The sequence below is a fragment of the Saccostrea cucullata genome, unplaced genomic scaffold (genome assembly GCF_032062105.1).
Source record: "Saccostrea cucullata isolate Sc308-1 unplaced genomic scaffold, CSIRO_AGI_Scuc_v1 ctg33, whole genome shotgun sequence".
NCBI lineage: Eukaryota > Metazoa > Mollusca > Bivalvia > Ostreida > Ostreidae > Saccostrea > Saccostrea cuccullata.
The window spans coordinates 629125-651498 of record NW_026936019.1 but is presented as its reverse complement, the minus strand read 5'-3'; the positions used below and the strand labels follow the sequence as shown (position 1 = coordinate 651498).

Sequence of the window (22374 nt, the reverse complement as noted above, 5' to 3'; positions counted from 1 at the left end):
CTTGGGTAAATTACTTTAACCTTTATTATATTTTATCAGATGTAACCATGGCAATAAATATAATTTTATTTTACTCAAAATAGTTTGTGTAATATTTATCGCTGAACAAATCTTGCAAATTAATGCGCGTAAATTATTGTGTGACCTTTTTGCACTAAAAAATAGCATATTTGGGGTATTAAAAAACTAAATAGGCAATAAAACATTTTCATAGATCAAGCTTTTTACGACTTTAGTGCGTATCAGTCACATGTATCGAGTACTTTAAAATAATGAAAGAAAAGTTTGTGCCAGTGATGTTAATTTTGAAATATTGGTCAAAAATGGTATAAATTTTATCTAGATAGACTTATTTGATATATCTTCATTTTTTCGCAAAGTTCGCTGAAGGAAAGTGTAAAACTTGTTCTAAAAATATAAATTAAGACCTATTTAAATATTCATAGTGATATCATAACGGAAAATATTCTCCAAGTAAAAGTATCTGAGGCTAAAGTTACAAGATATTAAATTAAATAAATGTGCAGATTTGTAGAATTATCTGCTAAATATCCTTCCGACAGAAATAGATAAATCTTGCTGCTTTTTTTTTTGACAATGTTAAAACATTAACATTGTTGAATTTAAATATGTTATAAGAATTGAATTTTAATAAATAATTTTGAAGCAAGAGATTATGCGTGAACTTTTCTAAAAGGTGACGAGTGACATACCTTAATGATAGAAAGTATTTACTGACAAGATCAATGTAACGACTATAAAACTTGCGGAATGGTGATGAGACAGATGATATTCCTTTTTTTACAATTAATTTGATTGTCAATAATTTACCTCGTTTTAGAATGTGTTCATACATAGAGCATGCTTTTGCGTTTTGAAGCAACTGAGAGACATAAACCCTATAAGCAGGTGATAAGGGCACAATGCTACAAAAGTAAGGGAATTTTACGATTAAAAACTTGGAAGTCATCTCGATTATCATAAACATCAACGTCTATTACTCGTAAAATATTCAAATATGAAAATGTACAAAATCATCAGAGATCTGTACATGTGCCATTGAGGAGTAAACATCCCCTATCGATCTGTCACATCCACCCACCGTGTGTACCTTGTCATAATCAGTCAAACAAAAAAAAATCGTAGACTATTCAGTGTGTAAATAATGGAAAAATAAGTATGAAAAATACTACATTGTTTATCGTTGTTTTCTAGTAAAATAATCAAATATGAAATAGATGTGTCAGACTCTTTGGTATCTTTTATTTCAAGCTCACAGGGGTATATCGAGTCGACATGTGAATGAAAGTAACTTTTGTTTATTGATAATACATCGTAGATATATCGAAATGTCGAGATGAAGGCCACAGCGAAATTTTTCTTCTTATGTTGAAGTTTCTGAATACATTCTGTTTCGTATGAAAACAAAAATAGACCTGATAACGGGGCCAGTTGGAACCCAGGGAAATCCAACATATTGTTGGAAGAACTGACCTCCGAAAAAACAACAGAGATCTTGTCAATGAGAAAGTCAAGCACCTTTTAATATCAACTTCAGAGTACATTCAAAGTGTTTTAAACGGAGAATTTTGCAAATGACCAGTGACAATTATGTCACATTTTTATTGAAAAAGCTTCTGTTTATGACGTAGAAATGCCTGGACTTAAATTTATCGTGGGGAAATGAAGTCCGAAATATCCGACGTTTTCAAGGCTAGATGATAAAGTGTTGAAAATATACCAATATACGGTTTGATGTATAATAAACGTTATTTCAACTTTTTAAGTATCCACATCTGATTTTTACCACTAACTAAATGAACTTTTGAACAATGTATTGTACAATTAGTACATGAAACATATGTAGATAACGAACAGTATTCAAGATCAAGAGTCCATAAAACAATGCAATATAGGAGCAGAGCAAACACGGACCTACAAAACATCAGAGGTGAGATCAGGTGCCATGGTGGAGTGAGCATCCCCTGCCGACAGGTCACACCCGCCATGTGCTCCTTGTCCTGTTCGGGAAATAACGGAAAATTCCTCGTCAATTCAGTATAAACAACGGCCTTACAATTAGTATGAAAAACGTTAGTCTGCATTTGGCTCAATGAAAAATTGTATTTGCTGACAAGGTCAATGTATCAAAGAATCATAGAACTTACGAAATGATGACTTTTAAAGAGACTGCTGATATTCTTGTTTCATCATCTCTGTCAATAATTTACCTCGTTTTAAAAATTGTTCATACATAGAGCGTGCTCTTGCGTATCGGATCAACTGAGATATATAAACTTCGTATGCAGGTGATGAAAGTATATTGCTGCATAAGTAAGGGAAGTTGAAGATATAAAAGTTAAAGTCATCACGTTTTTTACAAAGCTTGGTTGTTAGATTAACGTCTTTTTTAAGTAATTTATCCAAATATGAAACAGATCTGTCAGACTCTGTGGTATCCTTTATCTCAAGCTCACCAGGATTTATCGTATCGACATAAGAATGGAAATAACCTTTGTTAATTGACAATACGTCGTCGATATATCTAAATGTTGAGTTGAAGGCCAAGCAAGTCTTTTCTTCTTTTCACGCATAAGGGTTGGAACAAATTTTGCTTCATATGAATACAAAAATAAGTCTGCTAATAATGTACTATTGCACAATACATGTACCGCTCAAATTTCTCCGACGACTCTCTAAATATTTTTGTGAGGAGTCAAGAAAGAAGCTTTATAGCAACATTTAATGGATTTGTTTGTAAGGATTTTATGGAGTATTGGTAACTCAAATTAATTTACATTGGGAATATTGAAAATATTTAAAACTGACGTGTTTTTTTTTGGAATGCCTTTCTTACAAATAAAGCTATAGGTATAAGTTGGATTACCAACTTGCAGAATTCTTCAACGTTGTAATTCAGTTTAATATTTTTAATGGGTCCAGCTTAATGCTCCAACAAGCCTCTTTCTTTATACTCCTTAAAATAATAAATGTTCTTATGGAAAAACTTCGAATTCAGACGTATTGTCCTATAGCATATTCTAGAAGCTATATAAATTAGGAAATAATACTTAGAAAATTTAAAATTACCAATTTTTTTCAAAATTGAGTTAAAAAAAACCGTACGAATTCCTACACATAAAACAACCATTCCTCTGGATAAACTAAAACAAGGTTTCTAGATATCATAATTAACTGCTTAGGCAGTAAAAGTGAGATTCGAAAATTTTCACATCTTCCTTTGAAGCAGAATTTATTCCTCAGCAGAGGAAGAAAACATTTGTGGTGGTTTTTCCACACTGTTCATATATTCGACGATGTTTTATCTATCAACAATAGTTCTTACGATTTTATGTCGACTCAATGGATCCCGTGAAATCGAAATGAAAGATACCACCATGTTTTACTGACCACAAACGATATGGGATAACCAGCAACTTAATGGTACATATGACAAACAGAATTACAACCACATCCACAACCCCCCCCCCCCCCACATCGTGAACTCTCCGTATTTATAAACATGTATTAATATACCGCTAACATCTGCGTATGGTGTTCACGTATTTCAACTTATCTGATACTCGGGAGCATGATCTGATGATGATCAATTTTTAAACCGAGGGAGGCAACTGACAGATATATTAATGTTTCAGGGATTTTAACACACTTGTTAAAGTCAGCGTTTCGTAAACTAACATAACTGCATTTGGTTGCATTTTACTGCATATTTCATACCAATCGTTCGGTTTTTTTATTTATTTTAAATTTGACTGTGGAATTTCCGCGTACTGATCAGCACCGTTATACTACAATCCTTCTCTGAGCACATGAACTTAACACGAGTAAATTCAATCAAGCACTCTACCAACCCAGTGATGTTTTTTTCTTGAATATTTCACTTTTTTTGGTTTTGGGGGTAAAATTAATATAGAATTCCTCTGTATACATTACAAGTCTTCGGAAACAAAATACATTTAATAAAACAATAAATACAAAATCAATAAATAAAATAATTAAAATGAAGAAAAAATGTCAGCTATTGAGATTCTTTTGTTAAGGAATGTGCATATAAAATTATACAATACACTTATATAAATGTGAGTACATTTTATAAAATTTCATCGACCAAACAGTGAGTTAATGTGAAGTCTAGCTGGAGCAGCTGTCGATGGTGCCGTTTTCCCTAATAATGTATCTGTTATCCATTGTAAGTAAGGCTTAGCCCTCGTGTACACACCCGGCTTCATCACCTGGGCACACCCATTACCCCATGAGATCACTCCGCCCAATTCCCAGCGACCATTTCGTCTACAGCTTAATGGACCTCCCGAATCGCCCTAAAAATAATCTTGACATCAACTTCCCGTATAACGCAACATTCAATACCGTGCTTGTAATTTATAAAGCAACTCAGTGTTTAGCCATAGGGAGATAGGGCTTGTTATGCATTCCGTATTTAACATGTTTAAACTACAGTGCAATACTTAATTTTGCAATTAAATATACATTTATGTACATCTGAATAGCTTTAAATTCTGAGAAACCTATGCGATATACTCTATCTAGGTAGCAGTGTGTAAATACCCAAAATCCTTATCTAAACGAAAAATTATACTTATATAGCATTGTTTGGAAAATCGTGGGTGTGATGAACAATATTGACGTTTATTGTTACATCCATTATTAAAATATATATATACTAGCTTGTTGTTGATTTGAATACGTTTTCACACTGTCATAGTTGGTTCTCTTGTACGGTTTTATGCCCCCTTTCTAGAGTTTGGTCATCCGAAACCCCCAGAACTATGATATTTTCAATCGAAGCTTTAGGATTATCCAATGTTATGTAAACTTGGTAACTTGTTAACTTTTTAGGATACGTCTTAAGCTAAATTTTCTTTGAGACGCATGTGGTTTTTTCTTCTCATCTTATCGATATTCCCCAGAAGCTTTGAAAATTAAAATTGGAGAAAAAACTGTCAATATGTCAATCATAATTATAGTGATCACAATTTGGCATACCTGACAGGTATCTATTCCGCCGAACACGTATCCCCCACACATCATATTGCTTGTTAGTTGCCCGTATATACTCTTACATACATCATTTCCAAGTAATGGTATTTTTGCTTCTTGTAACACATTGGTCTTTGATGAAGCTGATGAACCTATTATAATTAATAAAATAAGCCTTTTAACAAATATTTTCAAATGCTTTGAATCCTAGAGAAAAACAATCATAGCTTTTCAAAAATAGACAACTATTCAAAAATCAACAAGACTTAAAATTTACATTTTTTGTTGTAAAACAAAAACAAGTTACTGGAGTTAAAAAATCTGTTTGTTTTACCTGTATTCCCCCAACCAGCTACAAAACAGTAATCACTTTGGAAATTGTCTTCAGAAGCCAGGGGCAAACAGATATTGTTGACGTATCCAGTGCTGGTATCTGCGGGCCTGTTCAGTTTTATCAATGCAATATCGAAGTCGTGAGAGGCCTTGGTATACAATGGGTGGAGAAACAGCTCGGTTACATTGAAAGTTTGTTCAGAGGAATCACGATGGTGAAGGTTGTACTCTCCCAATCGAATTCGGATATCTCTCTTATCTGTTGTTCTGAAATCAATCATTAATTTCTACTTAATCTTCTACTGTGCGTGAGATTTCAATTTCAAAAGTGCAAAGCAACCTTTGATTGAAAAAGAGAGTTTTAATGTGCTCTTAAAGGCTACATTTCTTTAAAATTACATAAAACATTTTTTAATTAATATTTTGTTTATAATAGTTTATAAATTGTATGTGTATATCTGTAGAAAACCTTGTTTTACATCTACATGTATTTCAAAAAAATAATGACAGAAAATGCACATAGATAGCTGAAAAATGATCACTAATTACTGGTTATATCAATTTTAGCTTTCGATTCCATAGAGAATGTCGTGTTCAGTCTGCATCATACCTATCAAAACAGTGGGCAGCAGTTAGAATCCACTCGTCGTTGACCAGACTCCCGGCGCAGAACTGTTCCTGACTCATTGGCGGAATGTGGAGGAATATACTGGCTATCCAAGGCCAACTTCCGCGCGTGGACGTGTGTCCTCCAACAATTCGTCGACTTTTTGGATCCGCCTTTGGCACACCACAACCTGCAATCATAAAATGAAAAATCTAAACATCATTAAATTACAAACTAACACACACAACCATTGGATATATATGAGAGAAAATTTCACCTAGATACTTGAGACATACCCTCTGGATTTGGTGAAGTTTTACAGACCAGCCCAACATCCTCAGCGTGCGTACAATCATGTGCAGCAAAGCTGGAAAATGGAAGGAAATATATGGAGATAACGACAGTTTTCAAGCTCAAAACTCAATTTAACAATACAAAATAGGAGTATAGAAAACAAGGACCTCTTACACATCAGCAGTGAAATCAGGAATCATGGAGGAGTGAGCATCCCCTGCCGATCGGTCGCCTAACCCATCCCCTCCCCCAAACCCTCCCGCCCACCCACCGAACCACCCCCTGTGCTCCTCGTCAATAACGAAAATAATCTGTCGACAATGCAGTGTGTAAATAATGGAGTAACAATTAGTATGAAAAACGTCGGCCAGTATTTGACTCCATGATAAATTGTATTTGCTAACAAGGTCATTGTATCGATCATAGAAATTACAAAATGAAACTTTAAACGAGACTGCTGATATTCTTGTTTCATGAACTTGTTTGTCAATAATTAACCTCGTTTTAGAATTTGTAAATATGTAGAGGATGCTCTTGCGTATCGAATCAATTGAGAGATATAAACCAAGTATGCAGATGATGAAGATATATTGCTGCATAAGTAAGGGAAGTTGAGAATTGAAAATTTAAAGTCATCAAGTATATGATAAAGCTTTGTTGTAAGATTACCATTAACATCTTTTTCAGGTAAAATATCCAAATATGAAACAGATGTGTCAGACTCTGTGGTATCGCAAGCTCACGGGGATATATCGTTTCGGCTTAAGAATAGAAATAACCATTGCAAATTGAGAATACGTCTTTAATATATATACATGTCGAGTTGAAAGCCACAGCAAGTGTTTTCTTTTTTTCACTTTTAACATTTTGGACAATTTCTGCTTCATATGAATACAAAATGAAGTATGCTAATAACTGGGCGCAATTGGTATCAATGAGAATTCCAATAGATTGTTGTCTTCAAAAACCACATAGATATAGTCAATCAGAAACTCAAGCATCTTTTTAATGTTAACGTAGAGTACTTGAGTGTATAATCAGAATATTTTGTTAACAAAATAATTTTACAAAGACCAATGAAAAGGTAAATAAATTTACGAGCTCCAGTTTTATTGAAAAAGCAGCCGTCAATGATATCATAAAGCCTGGACTTTAATTTATCGTGGGGAATGGTTATGAATTAAGTTGAAAGTCACAGGTTTTTAAATATTTTGGTAAAATCATGTGATTTCAAAATTTCTGAAAGTTCCTTGGAGTATTTAAGAATCCACATCTGATTTACACCACTTCTGTACTTTTGTACAGTAATCATGAAGTTTCTCCTTCACTACTGTTAATATCTTAGAGAGAACTAAGAAAGATGTATGGTTAACCATTTACTAGAACCCACTTCGTCTCTTTCTCTGTGACTTTTATGAAATTTTGGAATCCAATATAGAAATAATAATTCAAATTCATTTTGGTTCTTTGGAAAATTTAAAATATTTTAAAAATTGACATATGATATTGTCATAATAATATTTGAGTGAAAACAAAATCCTCCTATCCCATTTCATTACTGGAAATGTAAGTATAGTTCAAATGATGACAGAACATCATTTATATTATTTATTCCAGAAGTATGATAAAAGACGGGTTAACGTTATACCTCAGATAATCTGTCAGAATGGACAAAGCGTTTTAATAATGTACATGTATATAGAGAACACGATAAAATAATTAGAAGGACTATTAAAAGATGTTTGTTTCCAGCTGATAAAGCTTTATATATAATACAGACCTTGTTAGCAAGGCTAATTAATTATTACAAATATAATTTTAGAAGAACACAATTTTATTTTTATTCTACATCTGGTTATTAAGCCTTTACTGAGAGTTCCCTTTCAAAGATGAAATTCTTCAAAATCACTTGTCAGTTTTATATTTAATATTCCACATGCAATAAAATTGAGATTGATTTACCGTATATATACTGGTTTCCGAAACTTCTTTAAAGACTTTACAAAGATATATTGCAGAGTCCAATATTCAACCAAGTTCCTTCCCTTACTTCTCAACAAAATATTAACTACAGTGAAGGAGAAAATACAAACGCATTGTGCAACTGCGTATTGAAGAGGTGCATGGTCACGGTGTACATCAGATTTGAAAATAAACATCACCACCATCAAAATATGTGATTTTCTATGCTTTATATAACAATTGCCTCTGATAAATTACAGACCAGACTTTTTGACAGCACAGACAATTGCTTCTTTGATTAAAACGCAATTCCTAAGATCTTATGTCTTGTGACTGGTCATCTACAAATACCTGCAACTTTAATAAAGGTCGCTGGAATTTTGATGGGAACTAGTTATGTTTTATATACATGAAACAAAGCTTGGTGTACACGAGAAGAGGAAAAAGTTTGCTGTAGCTTTCAACTCGACATTTAGATATATCGACGTTTTACCAATAACCAAAACACTTACTTTCATATATATTATATTTTATACTTCAAGTGGCACCATGAATTGCTATAACATGTTCGTATTATAAATGTCTCTAAATGATCAAATAACACTTTCAAAGTTACGGATTATAATTGATTTAAAAGAATGTCCAGCCTACTAGCATTCTGACAAGGTGAAATCAAAGTGACCATCAAAAAGTTCCTGTTAACTTGCAAATTTAAATCACAGATGTTATTTTAACATTTCCTTTTTCCAAGCCTAACAAAATTAGCATTTCAACTTTACAACACAATTACGCCGTAATCAAGAAATCTGTGAATAAGAATATCTTTATACGGAACTTACTTATTCCTTCTGCACTCTAAAATTGACGTCTCGTTTCCAAGACAATTGATTTCGTCTATCCATATTTGTCCAGAGCCTCCTCCAAAGCTTTTCACTTTTTCAGCACCATAGCTACACACACACAAAAAAAACAGTCGTTTACTTTTTTTGCTTTTAGTGTTTTGCTTTTACAATTTTTTTTAAAAACTTTGTCTATTCCAGCAGCCACAATATTTAAAGTGCTACACACACGAAAAAAGAGAGTTGTTTGGCTCTTTTAATAATTGAAGTGTTTTGCTTTCACAATTTTGTAATTTTTGTCCATTTCTGCAGCCACAATAATTAAAGAGATTTATTTCCGATGCCCTGTTTTAGTTCTTTGAATTTGCTAATTTGTTATATAGTCCAGCAAAAGAACAGAGCTCTTCTTTGCTGAAAGATGATTATGTTATGTAAACGTAATCTTCTTAATTAGAAATCCTCTCACAAAAGGTTCTATGTGTCTAATTACATGTATAATTCATTATCTTCTACAGATCAGAACAATTACCTGTCCGTTATGTAGATATACTTACTGAAAACCCAGCTGTTTACAAGCAACATTGGCCGCCACTATATCGAAGCCGTCGTCACAGACGGTACCCCACTGGTTAGCCAGGTTAAACTCTAATATTCCCTCATTCCGTCGTCCAGTGACTCTCAAGAGGCGCAGATAGTGGGAACTCAAAGGAATGTCGGTCGATGCTGTAAGATTTACAGTTTAATCAAAACACGTAAGACATCGCTGTAGAGAATGAAAATAAACAGTCATTAAGTGTTCAAAATCTCCCGACGACAGTATCAAACTGGCCATAATGTCCATGGAAATTAACTTTTTTAACTAAAAAGGGAATTTTTTTCTTGAGTGGATAACCAAAGGTACGAGTTGACGACTTGTGTTAAGTGATTTCATGGTAAATTCAAAAGAGGTTTTTTTTAAAATAATAATTTATACTCAATAAGTACATTTCATTAAAAGTTTCAAAATACTGTCCTTTAAAGTAATAAAAAGTTATACAGATTTACAGAGGTGATGACCTAAAGGTAGAAATTTGCATGTTCATTATAGAAAGTTATTTCAAAAATTTGCTATTGGCATAATTTAAAACTAAATATTTTAAATTGTTAGGTAGATCTAAACTATTTTTTTTATCATGACAAGGAGCAGACGGCGGATGTAACCTGTCGGCAGGGGATGCTCACTCCTCCGTGGCACCTGATCCCACCTCTGATGTTCTGGATGTCCGTGTTTGCTCTGCTCCTATTTTGTATTGTTTTATGGACTTTTGAGCTCGAATACTGTTCGTTATCTCCATATATTTCATCAAACAATCCAGCCTATCATAAAACTTTTAATGTATTATCGGGAATCTTCTGTTACTTACGTGTACAGTTGACTTCATCTGCGCCATCGCTACAATCGGACACATAGTCACACCGCCAGCGTGAGGGGATACATTTATTTTCACTCCTACACAGGAACTGTCTATCTGTGCAATTTGCTGGATCTACAGAGAGAAATACTTTATAAATATTTCAATTCTTAAGCATCAGGGCATTTTCTTTATTTCATATACATATTTGCTCCTTCATTTGTTTCGAGTGTATAATAAGAAAACTTGTTTATGAATTAGATGGTATCCTAAATGAATACGTACGGTCTTTAACTGCTCTTGGTCTACCACAAAATAAATATGCTTCTCTGTTTGTGCTGCAACTGTTCGCTGGAATATAGGCATGATATAAGATTATCATATAAGAAACTTGTTATGTAACGGAGTGGACCATTTGGAAATGTTTACCTTACCAATCACAGATTGGCACTGTTCCAGACTTTCCTCGGAACCTTTGCATTGCAACTTCGAAAAATGTTTCTCGTGAGTTTGAATTCCCTAATAAAGAAATATGTAAACTATTATATTGAATTGAATTTATTAATCTTGCAATTATCTTCAAAATTTCACTTTTAGCTACTAACCCTTGCTCTGGTTCTTGCAGTTCCATCAAATCCTAAGTGATGGCACGCTACTGCCGCTACTTGTGGGGTCCAGAAATGGTCAGCACATACCTTGTTCCACGATCCATCAGGCTGCTTCAGTTCTACAACTCCAGCAAATGCTCGACCAACAAGTCGGATATCATCCCAAACTATCAAAATAAACTGCTCTTGCTAATAATTTCCTCTAGTGAAATTTGTTTGTTGCTTTTTACATCAAAGATTCTTACATTTGAAGAAATTTTCTTATACAATTTTTCTTGAATATTTTACTACCTTGACGGCGGGAAACACATTCTGTCAAATATACAAGAACTTGAAAAATGATAACTTTCTGCACTAACATCTTTTGACAAAAATTTAATACAAAATGACCATCTCTAAGCACCAACACTTGGTTTTATCTTTGTTGGGTCTGTTTGTAGGGCAGAATTCTTGAACCGATTGCCCCCCTCTCAGCTGACCTTTAGGAAACAAGTGGGTATTAGAGGATGTGTTATTCTATCTTGTAATTTACTCTGAGGAGGCGCAGTTGATAATTCGTGCTCTGGATCTGTGAATAAAGCCGGTTGTTTGGCTACCTTGATTCATTGACAAGGCCAGGTTTTTGACGTAGATCCGTACAGGCGGGATCGGTTAGAATTTATGAAATTGAGTCACCATTTTAAAATAATCGATTACATTTTTCAATGGACCACTCGGTATCTAACAAATCTGAGAGAATACTTAGTATGTCTCCTCACTTTTCGTTCTGGAAAATGAATCCATCTACTTAAACAGAAAAAAATGTTCCACAATACAGCATAGGATAATAATGGTGAGAAATGATACTGCATGTTATCACATTGTAATTGGAATAAACACATGTTGCATAAACCAATTAAGTGAAGGATGCAGTATGCATCTGAAATAGACACTCAAGAATACAACACCGTGATGCGTATCTTAAGGTGGCATCCCTAATACGTAATGGTATTTATCGTGTCCAGAGAACATAGACCCCATCACAGCTAGACTTAGATCTGAGATGGGAGGATCCAAATACCATACATTGACATGATTATCTACACGCGATTTCCTCCTAGACGTGTGTGAATGTCCTAAAAAGCCACGTGTTTGATCCTTGAAAGGACAAAATTTATCACGTGGTTTAGTGATCTCTACCTTACATAATGCCATATACTTATTTAAAGCGGCAATACGGCTGCAAATCGTGTGCTTTTTCATTCAAATTTACACAATATATCATTCAGGAATAAGGTAAAAAGTTGAAGTAAGCATTTTGAGAAAAATAAATTTTCTCTCCTCATACAAAATTAACGTAATTAAAATCTGCCGGAAAATCAAGGGTCGTACAACTTAGACCTGTTTACTTGTACCACGAGAAATGTAAAATGGCACGTGCATACAATGTAGGGTTTACAATTATTTAAGAAATAAACAACGTTATTCAGTGAACATGGCGTTATGAATAGCAACTGCTCTGCTGGCATATTCCATGATGCGCGCTAGCGCATCATGGAAAATATGCCAGCAGAGCTATTGCTATTCATAATGCCATGTTCACTGAATAATCGTTGTTTATTACTTATATTTGCATTCTTTGATTTTTTTTCAAGAGTATCAGAGGAAATCCTGATTTACATAAGGACGCAGCTTCTTGTCTTCAGTAAAGAAAAGCATACGGCTTTAAAATCAGTAAACCTGATTAATGCTTCTTTTCTCTAATAAATCACAAACAATTTATAAAGTATTTCCCTCTCAAACACAGTTATCTGGATACAAGCTGCGCTGTCATCACATTTTTGTTTTGATGCAGTTGTGACGTCATCGATCAACGTTATTTTAACCCTCTGACAAAAATCAATAATTTAACACTATGATGAAAAATGAGAATGCTTTTATAATAATTATTACTCCAGAATGCTTTTCTATATTTTTTTTTTAGTTTTTCTATTTATTTTAAATAGCTGAAATAATTCTTGATATAGATATACTAGTTAAAGAAATTTTCTCTTTCTGAATGTTATTACCCAAGTGTGAAGAGTTATCATTCTTTGTATATGCATGATACGAAAAAATAAAAATATGGCAGTTCTCTACAATTTTAAAAAGTTTTATTATACAATTAAATACATTGACCAAAATTGAATTTTTAAAGATATGAATCAGCAATTTTAAGTATTCTGAATTTCCTTTTTTTCAAAGAATATTATTAAAAACTTATTTTCATTCCTCTTATGAAACATTTCATATATATACTTCTCAACACCACATGTAAGTGTGGTAGAGATTGTTCTACACGAGTGTGATAGAGCAATTGTACTCATAGTAGAAGCAGGTGCGTCTATAGTACTATGAATGCAGTTGATGACTACGTGTTCATAGTGGGAGAGAGAAGTGGATATGCAAATATAATGGAATATTAGTTAAAAGCAATTCTCAGAATCAAAATATCTTAACTCTCCGGTAAATTAATAATAGTTAACATATTAGTCTGCATTAACATGATTAAGTACAAATGTTGACGCTTTGTGTCTTGGGGTGCAGGAAAGGAAAATCCACCAAATCATACTTCATCGCGGCAAAATGTCAAACAAAATATCTTTCTGCAGTTCCAATACAATTTGCACTTCTAATGGCAATAATTTTTATATGTCATAAGTGCATTTTTATGTTGAGTTTACACTGATTTTTTTTTCTTTGAAAGCTATGGAGATACGAGAAATGATAGCATGTATCAACAAACCTGAAGGATAAAACCTTTGCGAGCCCCACGTGAATGTCGCCAAGGTCCCGTTTCTTCTTCATCCAATGATTATATTAATCGCCCTACTAATTTTTTGTCAGGAAAGTTGTTTTTTAATTTCAATCTCTGGCTAATTTTGGTTTTGTTTTTCGTTTTGGTCGACTTTGTCAATGTAGCAGGCCTACCGGGATTCCCTCTCTTACCATGCTGTTTTGTTTATGAAAACTATACGCATGCGTCATGTGCGTGTATAGCATGGAATGTGGAACCTCGAACACGTTGCAATGTATATATTTATGTACCATAAATAATTATTGATTTTAATGAAATAATCAGAATTATTTACTTATAAAATTTGTAATTTTCGGAAAGTGTATACATTTATGAGTATGAAAAAAATTCCAAATGCTATAGGAAAATTTTAACAAGTCTGTTTTTGAAGAGATGCGTGATATTGTCACTTTAAGAATTTTTCAATTGAAATTTTTTATTGTCATATAATGCATAATTCTAAATTTTTGTAAAAGACACTAAGACACAAAAAGCTAAATTTTATAAAAGGGCTTATCGCGAAATTTACTTATCCAACCAGCCTTATTTTTCTATTCTCCGCAATTATTTATCTTTAAATATTAATGAAATTCAATGCAATGTCCTACGATATACATTTAAATTTATTCTTATTTTTCATGAACAATTTAGTTTGAGTTCGGACTACTGCATTATTAAAATATATAGAAAAAGAATTTAGGTTTGGTAATCAATGGCATTAAATCAGACTTGAGAATGACAATTGGGGCAGTTTGTTTTTATTTATCGAAATTGTAGACAAGGAATTCCATGGTAGATGTTAAAGCTATATATAGCGTATATGAACAAAAACTTTATAATATGAAATTGAGTGTAGATATATACGTGATATATGTAATCTAAGTTGAAATCAAAATTTTCACATAAAATTTGAACTTGACTTGGTTTCTGTTTTTATTGATAAATTGACTTTCAATTTTATGTTATGTTATGTTATGTTTTTTTTTTTTTTTTTTTTTTTTTTTTTTTTTTTTTTTTTTTTTTTGCGGAGTTGGTAAATAAATGGTCATTTTAAAAAAATAAACAAATAAACAATCCCTCGGAAACAATTCCAAATGAAAAATGATTGAGTATAAATACAATGAAAATGAGAACCTATACAATGCAAATGGAAAAATATAGAATACCATTAAAAAATTATACAATATAAAAAATGGATTCTAATGAAGATTACACGGGCAAAACATGAAAAACAAGACCTTGCAAGGTGACTGAATGGATAAAATGTATCATATGAATGTTAAAATGATTGAGGGACCAAATAAAAATTTTCTATCCTTCTGGTTTTAGTTATTCAGAAGAGAAAAAAAGAATTAGATAGACTACACGATCAGTAATCAGTATGTACTGGTCTCTGCTGACAAAGTTAGAAACATTTTCTTTGTTTGTAAGGCTCATTATTATACGTATAAAATGTATTTTAGAGGAACTGGGATTGAATTGTACTAGACAAATGTTTATCCAACTTATACTCATAGTTCCCTTTCTAAGGAGGAAATTCTTCAAAATCTTAGTTCAGTTTTGAATATGTTTAATATTCCTAACAACCAGAATGGATTTGAAGAAGCAGATTATACAGGATTCCAAACCTCATGAAAATCCTTTTAATACATATCGGGTTTCAGTTAATGTTCTACCAATCCTCTTTCTTTACTCCTCACTAAACTATTAATAGTAGTAAAGGAGAACTTTCAGGAATCTGTGCAACAATATATTCGAGTAGTGTAAATCAAATGTGGATACTTAAAATTTCCAAGGAACTTTTGGAAAATTTGACATAACAAAATTTTACAAAAATCAACAGCATAAAAACTCACGACTTTTAACTTTGTATACACCATTCCCTACGTTAAATCAAAGTCCAGGCTTTTTGGTATCATTGACAGCTGCTTCTGCAATGAAAATAGAACTCGTAAATTTCTTTACCTTGTCCTTTGCCAAAATTATTTTGTTAAAAAACATTCTGATTCTACAAACAAGTACGCTGAATTTGATATTAATAAGATGCGTGAGTTTCTGATTTACAATATCTATGTGGTTTTTGGAGACCAGCATTTTTCAGTATGAAGAATTTTTAAAATGAGGTTAGTTATTGACAAGCAAGTTGCTGAAAAAAGAATATCAGCAGTCTCGTTAAAGTCATCATAAAATATATGGAGATAACGAACATTGTTATACCCTTATAAATAGCTTTCTATATATTTATAACTAATAAAAAGTCCAACAAAAGAAATGTTTATTACATCAGTCTAGCAATTTCACTGTTGACCGGCCTGCCGGTCCAACATAAGAATTGTTAGACCGCAACGTCACTGCTACGTCATCGTTCAATATCGGCGACACGGAAATAGCCGAAGTTAAGAGCTGTAAGAGTTGTTGCTTCTAGCAAGGAAGAAGGGAAGAGTATATGTTTTGTGATAAATAGTTTTTGTGATATAATAAAAATATAATTAATATTTGTTCTTTCTCAGCTATTGTTTTATATTTACTGATTAAGTCAATATTTTACATATAAAGTAATTGATAATACAGTGTGTATTGATTAAATCTTAAGTGAGCACTGAAGGGTATAACAAAACAGTTATAGACTGGGATTTGGGCAACATATGATTTGTTGGACCTGAGGGTGAAAATGTTGCCCTTGACCTGCGGCCTCGGGCAAAATTTTCACCTTCAGGTCCAGCAAATCATATGTTGCCCTCATTCCCAGTCAATAACTGTATAGTATTCGAGCTCAAAAATTCAATTAAACATTACAAAATAGGAGCTGAGCAAACAAGACCTCTAAACATCAGAGGTGGGATCAAGTGTTATTTCGTAAGTTCTATGGTCGATGCAATGATCTTGTCAGCAAATGCAATTTATCATTTATTAAGTCAAATGCCGACAGGCGTTTTTCATACCAATTGTTAGGTCACTGAATTGTCGACGGATTTTCCCGTTACGTCCCGATCATGACAAGGAGCACATGTGTGGTGGTGTAACTGGTCAACAGGGGATGCTCATTCTTCCATGGCACCTAATCCCATCTCTTCCTTTGAGGTCCGCGTTTGCTCTTCTCCTAGTTTGTATTGTTTTATGGACTTTTGAGCTTGAATAATGTTTGTTATCTACATATATTTAACAATACAAATGGTTTTACAATACAAATGGAAAATACAAATATAGAATAAAAAAAAATGAAAAAATTACAGAATAAAGATATTTTTTTAGAAAAACTATAGAATATAAATGAAAATCTACAGAACATAAAAATAAATCATACAATACAAATGGAAAAATAAACACTATGAATAAAATATCATACAATACAAATACATATCATACAATGCAAATTTAAATTGAAAAGATGCAACGTTCGACTTGCCATATTTTAGATCTTATTCATTGTGATTGTGAATAATGGAAAAAGTGTCATTCGAGTAAAAGTAGAAAAACTCGTATGAATATAATCCTCTAAATCTTGTTAACAATACAAAGCATGAAAAGGCAAAAACACAGACCTGTGGAAACAACTGAACTGAGATCAGGTGGCATGGAGGAATAAGCATCCCCTGTCGACTAGTCATGATCGAGAAAACGGAATAGTCAAAATAAGTATGAAAAACACGACCAAACAAAGGCGTGAAATATGTCAGGCAAAATACAATCTGACCAAAGGTATCTGTAAACAATGTCAATAAACACGATTCTTGTCAAACGCTTACTTGTAGAAATATCTGCATTAAGCATTTGTCAGTAATCTGCCTTTGTTTCAAAATTGATTGTACATCATGTTCTTGCTATAGAAATCACTATAGAAAACATAAATATAATATATATGCAGCTGTGAAATGTATTAAAAGGAAGTTATGAAAAAAAAAACAATCCGATGTTTCCAGTGTTTCCAATTTTTTCATTGTTTAAAGCTATATCTATTACAAAATATCACACACGTGTACTGAAGGGTTTCATTAAGTACCATAATTCTATTTATACATGTATATTTAGTTTTTTAAAAATTGCTTTGCTTATATTATTGGTTTTAAAATTTCATTTTTTTTAATAACTACACATCACACATCAAGATATCATCTTGAACATCATCTTGAACAGGGAAGCAATAAAAAAAAAATTGGTTGATCCAATTAGACATTTTATAAATTATATATAATTATATAAATATCAATAATAATATAAATATTTTATAAAATTATCCAAGAATAGTGCATTTTACAAAGACAGAAAACAAGATCACCCACGGAACATATTTGGCAAATTTAAGCTCTAGTCAGTTTAAAACGTGTATAAAATACCCGTGCCCCAGCTCAAACGATATTTTTTAAGAGGCATTGTCCCTAATCAAGACCAAAACATTAGAACAATAATTTCGTGACCAGATTTTCTTTGTCAATTAATTCCCTTCGTGCTAACGCCCAGATCCTAAGATACTTACATAGGATGTAGGGCTGGAAGGTTGGAGAATATATAAATACGGTACACACCGTCTCCTTCTGTGTAGTTTCAAAGAGTACTAACATCATCTCTCTACTGGAAACAACCATGGCTAGTAAGTAAAAAAAAAATCAGGTTTAAATTTTGGAATTTTATTCAAAATTTTATTTACAAAAAAATGTTCATTTGCATCTTGCACCATTAAAAAAAAAATTTTTTTAAAAAAATTTGGTATTTTATTATTATTTTTTTTTTCTTTCATATTTTAAAAAAATTATATTTTTATTTCATTGTGATTTGTATTTCAAGATTTTACAATGTAAATTTTGCATTGTTATAAAAATGATTATATTGTTTGTCTCTTGATTTTTATGATATAAATAATTTATATTTGATTTGTCAAGATCAATGTAAATTTTTGAGAATTATGTTTTCTTAGATTTTTATGATATAAATGATTTTAAGGAATTTGCTTTTGATGGGTTTTTTTTTTCGGAAACGTCAAATGCAAAATTTTGATTGTACTCACTTTTTGGATAAGGGAGCAATACGTAATTTGGAAAAAAAATTAACACTATTTAAATTTTACCGATTCTGATTCTTTTAACATCAAAGATATGTAAACTTCATGTCAAGTAAACAACGGAATGTCGTGAGATATTTTTGTTATCTATTCTTTGTAATTATAACTACTAAGCTGGGGTCTTATAGCGCCTATAGCTGTCCATTTTCAGAAGCTCAAGAACTCATTATCTCACCTGATCAACTTTTGCACGGAATACGTAACAATGGAGTTATGGTTCTTAAGCTGCTCTTTGATCTGAACTCATTAGAAACGACAACTGGCAAATCTCACAAGAAAACTATAAATCTTACTTGACTTGTATTAAATACCGGTTAACTCTAATCAATAACAAACATTCCAACAAGTTGATAATAAAATTATTGTTTACATTAACAGGACAAATGCTTTAAGGTCGCAAAAAAGAAAGTCATTTTTTTAAAGGAAAGTACTACCAGGAAAGTTCTACCAGAATGTTCTACAAATAATGAGATTTGAATAGATATTGATATCAAACTGAAAAAAGCGCACCCTTCGAAATGTAGTACAATATGGGTGCTTATAATCTTACATTTTCTTCTTTTAGCAACAGCAGCCTTTACGCCATCTGCAGCAGTAACCGATGTTTTTGAGAACGAGACGACTACGCATATCTTTGACACTTATAATTTCTTCGTTCATCCCCACTGGTACCAGTTTCCCCTGGTCTCTGACACGTGGCATTATGCCATTGGTGTTTTCATCTCAATTGTCGGCATCGTTGGAATATTTGGAAACGCCACTGTCATTTATATTTTCAGCACGTACGTATAATGCATATTAATTCAGAAATTCAAGAACGGATAAATTTCGTGTCATTCTTTTATATCAAACTCGGTCAGTCTGACTTCTTTATTTTTTGAAACCCCTGAAAATAACCATGAACTTCTCTTTAAATCTGACAAAATATTTCATTTTATTTAGCACCAAAAATCTGAAGACGCCATCCAATATGTTTATTGTAAATTTGGCACTGAGCGACCTGATATTTTCCTTGGTGATGGGGTTTCCTCTTTTAACCATTTCTTCATTTAACAAAAAATGGATATGGGGAAATACAGGTATTAAGCAAATAATTTGGCTTTCTGTATGTTGTAGATTTCTGTGCTCTTGAAAACTGAAATTTTTTGTTTAAAATGAACGAGATAACTTTATATTTTATAGCCTGTGAGCTCTATGGACTTATTGGTGGTATTTTTGGTCTGATGTCCATAACCACGCTCTCTGCCATCAGCGTCGATCGTTACTATGCCATTGCACATCCCCTCCAAGCTGCCCATAATATGACAAGGAGAAAAGCTTTCACCATGATTTGCTTGGTCTGGGTATGGTCTCTATGTGCCTCACTGCCACCTCTCTTTGGCTGGGGTGGTTACGTGGCGGAGGGATTTCAAACGTCCTGCACCTTCGACTACCTCACCACAACTCCAAGTAACAGAACATACATATTTTTCCTGTATCTCTTTGGCTTTGCCGCTCCTGTATTTGTAATTGCAATGTCATATATTTTGATCCTCCGAGCTTTGAGAAAACACGAACAAAAAATGCAGAAAATGGCAGCCAAAATGAAGGTTGATGATATTAAAGCAAATCAAGAGAAAACCAAAGCAGAGGTGAAAATTGCCAAGATCGCCATTATGATTGTGGCCTTGTTCCTGTTGTCATGGAGTCCATATGCTACTGTGGCTTTGATTGGTCAATTTGGTCCAACAGAGTGGGTCACTCCTTTCCTCTCTGAGCTGCCCGTCATGTTGGCAAAGGCTAGCGCTATGCACAATCCTATCGTCTATGCTCTGAGCCATCCTAAATTCAGAGAGGCTTTGTACAACAAAGCCCCAGGAATTTTCAGTTGCTGCAAACCTCCAGGAAAGTCAACACCCTCAGCATCAAGAGCAACAAATGTAAGCCGAACCATGAGCGGACTAAGTGACACTGTGGGAGGTGGCGCCAGTGACGTCTCTAGCTGTATCAGTAATATTAGTGACGTACACGACAACGCCATCCAAATGCGCAGAACCGGAAAAGGCCCAGACAATCAAGGCCCAGACAACAATTCGACACAGTTGATTCAGAGTCTAGTACAAGCACTTGTTGGCGTCACAAACCAGCAGAATAGGCAAGTGGTATATCTTCCAAGCGAAACTGCAAAGAGTTCACAAAGTGCTCAGGATGCGGATCAAAATGGCGTCTTCATGGTCGACAACGGAGGGCAGAAGATCGACATAAAAACTTATTTACAAGAAATAATGGCTGCTGAAAAGATTGCAGCAGCAGTAGATGAATCCAAGAAAGATAATGTGGAGATCAAAGACGAGACGAACGCATCTAACGAGAAAGGAGCGGAGAAAATAGCAACTCAAGCAGTGTAAACAGCTCGAGTAACAGTAAATACAAGTTTACCTTCAGGTACAACGTGCGTAATGTTGAAACTGAATACTCTAAAAAAAAATCAACAATGAAGTATAAATAATGAACTAATTTCAACGTGTTTTCAAAACTTTTTTCTCTTGAGAAAAAAAACTCATATTTTATTATCATTTCAATTTGACTGAAATATATTGAAAGATTTTGACCCGTATCTTACACTTCTTTTCATATATTCTAGTGTATAACAATATACAACGACTTATAAGTTTTGTTATTAGCGTCCATCTTACTGGTTTCACAATGGTACTATTTGTATTTGTTACGTCATGAAGCTTGATTGACTGTATCATTTTGTCGCCGTGAATGTTGATACGCTTGTAAAAAATGTTTTAATTTGTGCTTTTAATATTTTTCATCTACCGTACGCTCTTTAATTTTTGGCTAGAATATCTTTAAAAATCTTGTGCTTTTAATTTTTTCATGCTCTTTAATTGGAGAATCTTTTCCATTATGCAGTAAAAAAGAGAGACAGAGAGTAGTGACCATAACATGTTTTTTTTCTCATTTAAAAAATGTAGACTTTGAACGGATTTGTATTTTTAACAAGGTATTGTTGATTTTTAGTGGTATTCATCAGATTGTTTGTTGGATATTTTTCTACATTTAACGATATACCTGGATGTTTAATAACCTGCTCTCGTGTTCATACACTGTTTTAGACTTAAATATTTATTTTCGAACATTCATCTTGTTACACATGTACAATATAATTTTGGGAAGTGATGCATTGTATATGTGAGAAATTATTGACTGTACGAGTTAAATGTTTCTGTAATAAAACTCTTTATTTTTGTTTCCTTTGTTTTCTTTGTATTTCAAAAAATCACAGGGCCCCAAAATAGTGTTCATCTATCTGAAAGGATTATTCAATCTTATATCTGGTTTTACCAATGGTGATTTCCATAAAACAATAATAAAATTATTCAATGAATATCAAACAGGATGGAGTGCAATTTCTACATTGATTAAGTTAAAGTTATTAATGAAATGTGATTTGATGAATTT

At 32.9% G+C, this 22374-nt stretch overlaps 2 protein-coding genes across 2 annotated transcripts; one reads left to right on the top strand and one right to left on the bottom strand.

The window, feature by feature from the left end:
* Positions 1–4017: 4017 nt before the first annotated feature.
* LOC134244615 (transmembrane protease serine 3-like) lies at positions 4018–18460 on the bottom strand. The gene is made up of 12 exons (XM_062726877.1): positions 18343–18460; positions 11051–11220; positions 10880–10964; positions 10731–10796; positions 10458–10580; positions 9609–9777; positions 9055–9165; positions 6256–6326; positions 5963–6149; positions 5354–5619; positions 5026–5171; positions 4018–4340 (listed from the first exon to the last, which is right to left on the bottom strand). The coding sequence occupies exons 1-12, from the start codon at positions 18449–18451 to the stop codon at positions 4122–4124; spliced, it is 1722 nt and encodes a 573-aa protein (XP_062582861.1). The 5' UTR covers positions 18452–18460; the 3' UTR covers positions 4018–4121.
* Positions 18450–21730, top strand: LOC134244585 (rhodopsin, GQ-coupled-like). The gene is made up of 4 exons (XM_062726838.1): positions 18450–18456; positions 19406–19706; positions 19867–20003; positions 20107–21730. Exons 1-4 carry the CDS (start codon positions 18450–18452, stop codon positions 21309–21311), a joined length of 1650 nt encoding a protein of 549 aa, XP_062582822.1. The 3' UTR covers positions 21312–21730.
* Positions 21731–22374: the final 644 nt, after the last annotated feature.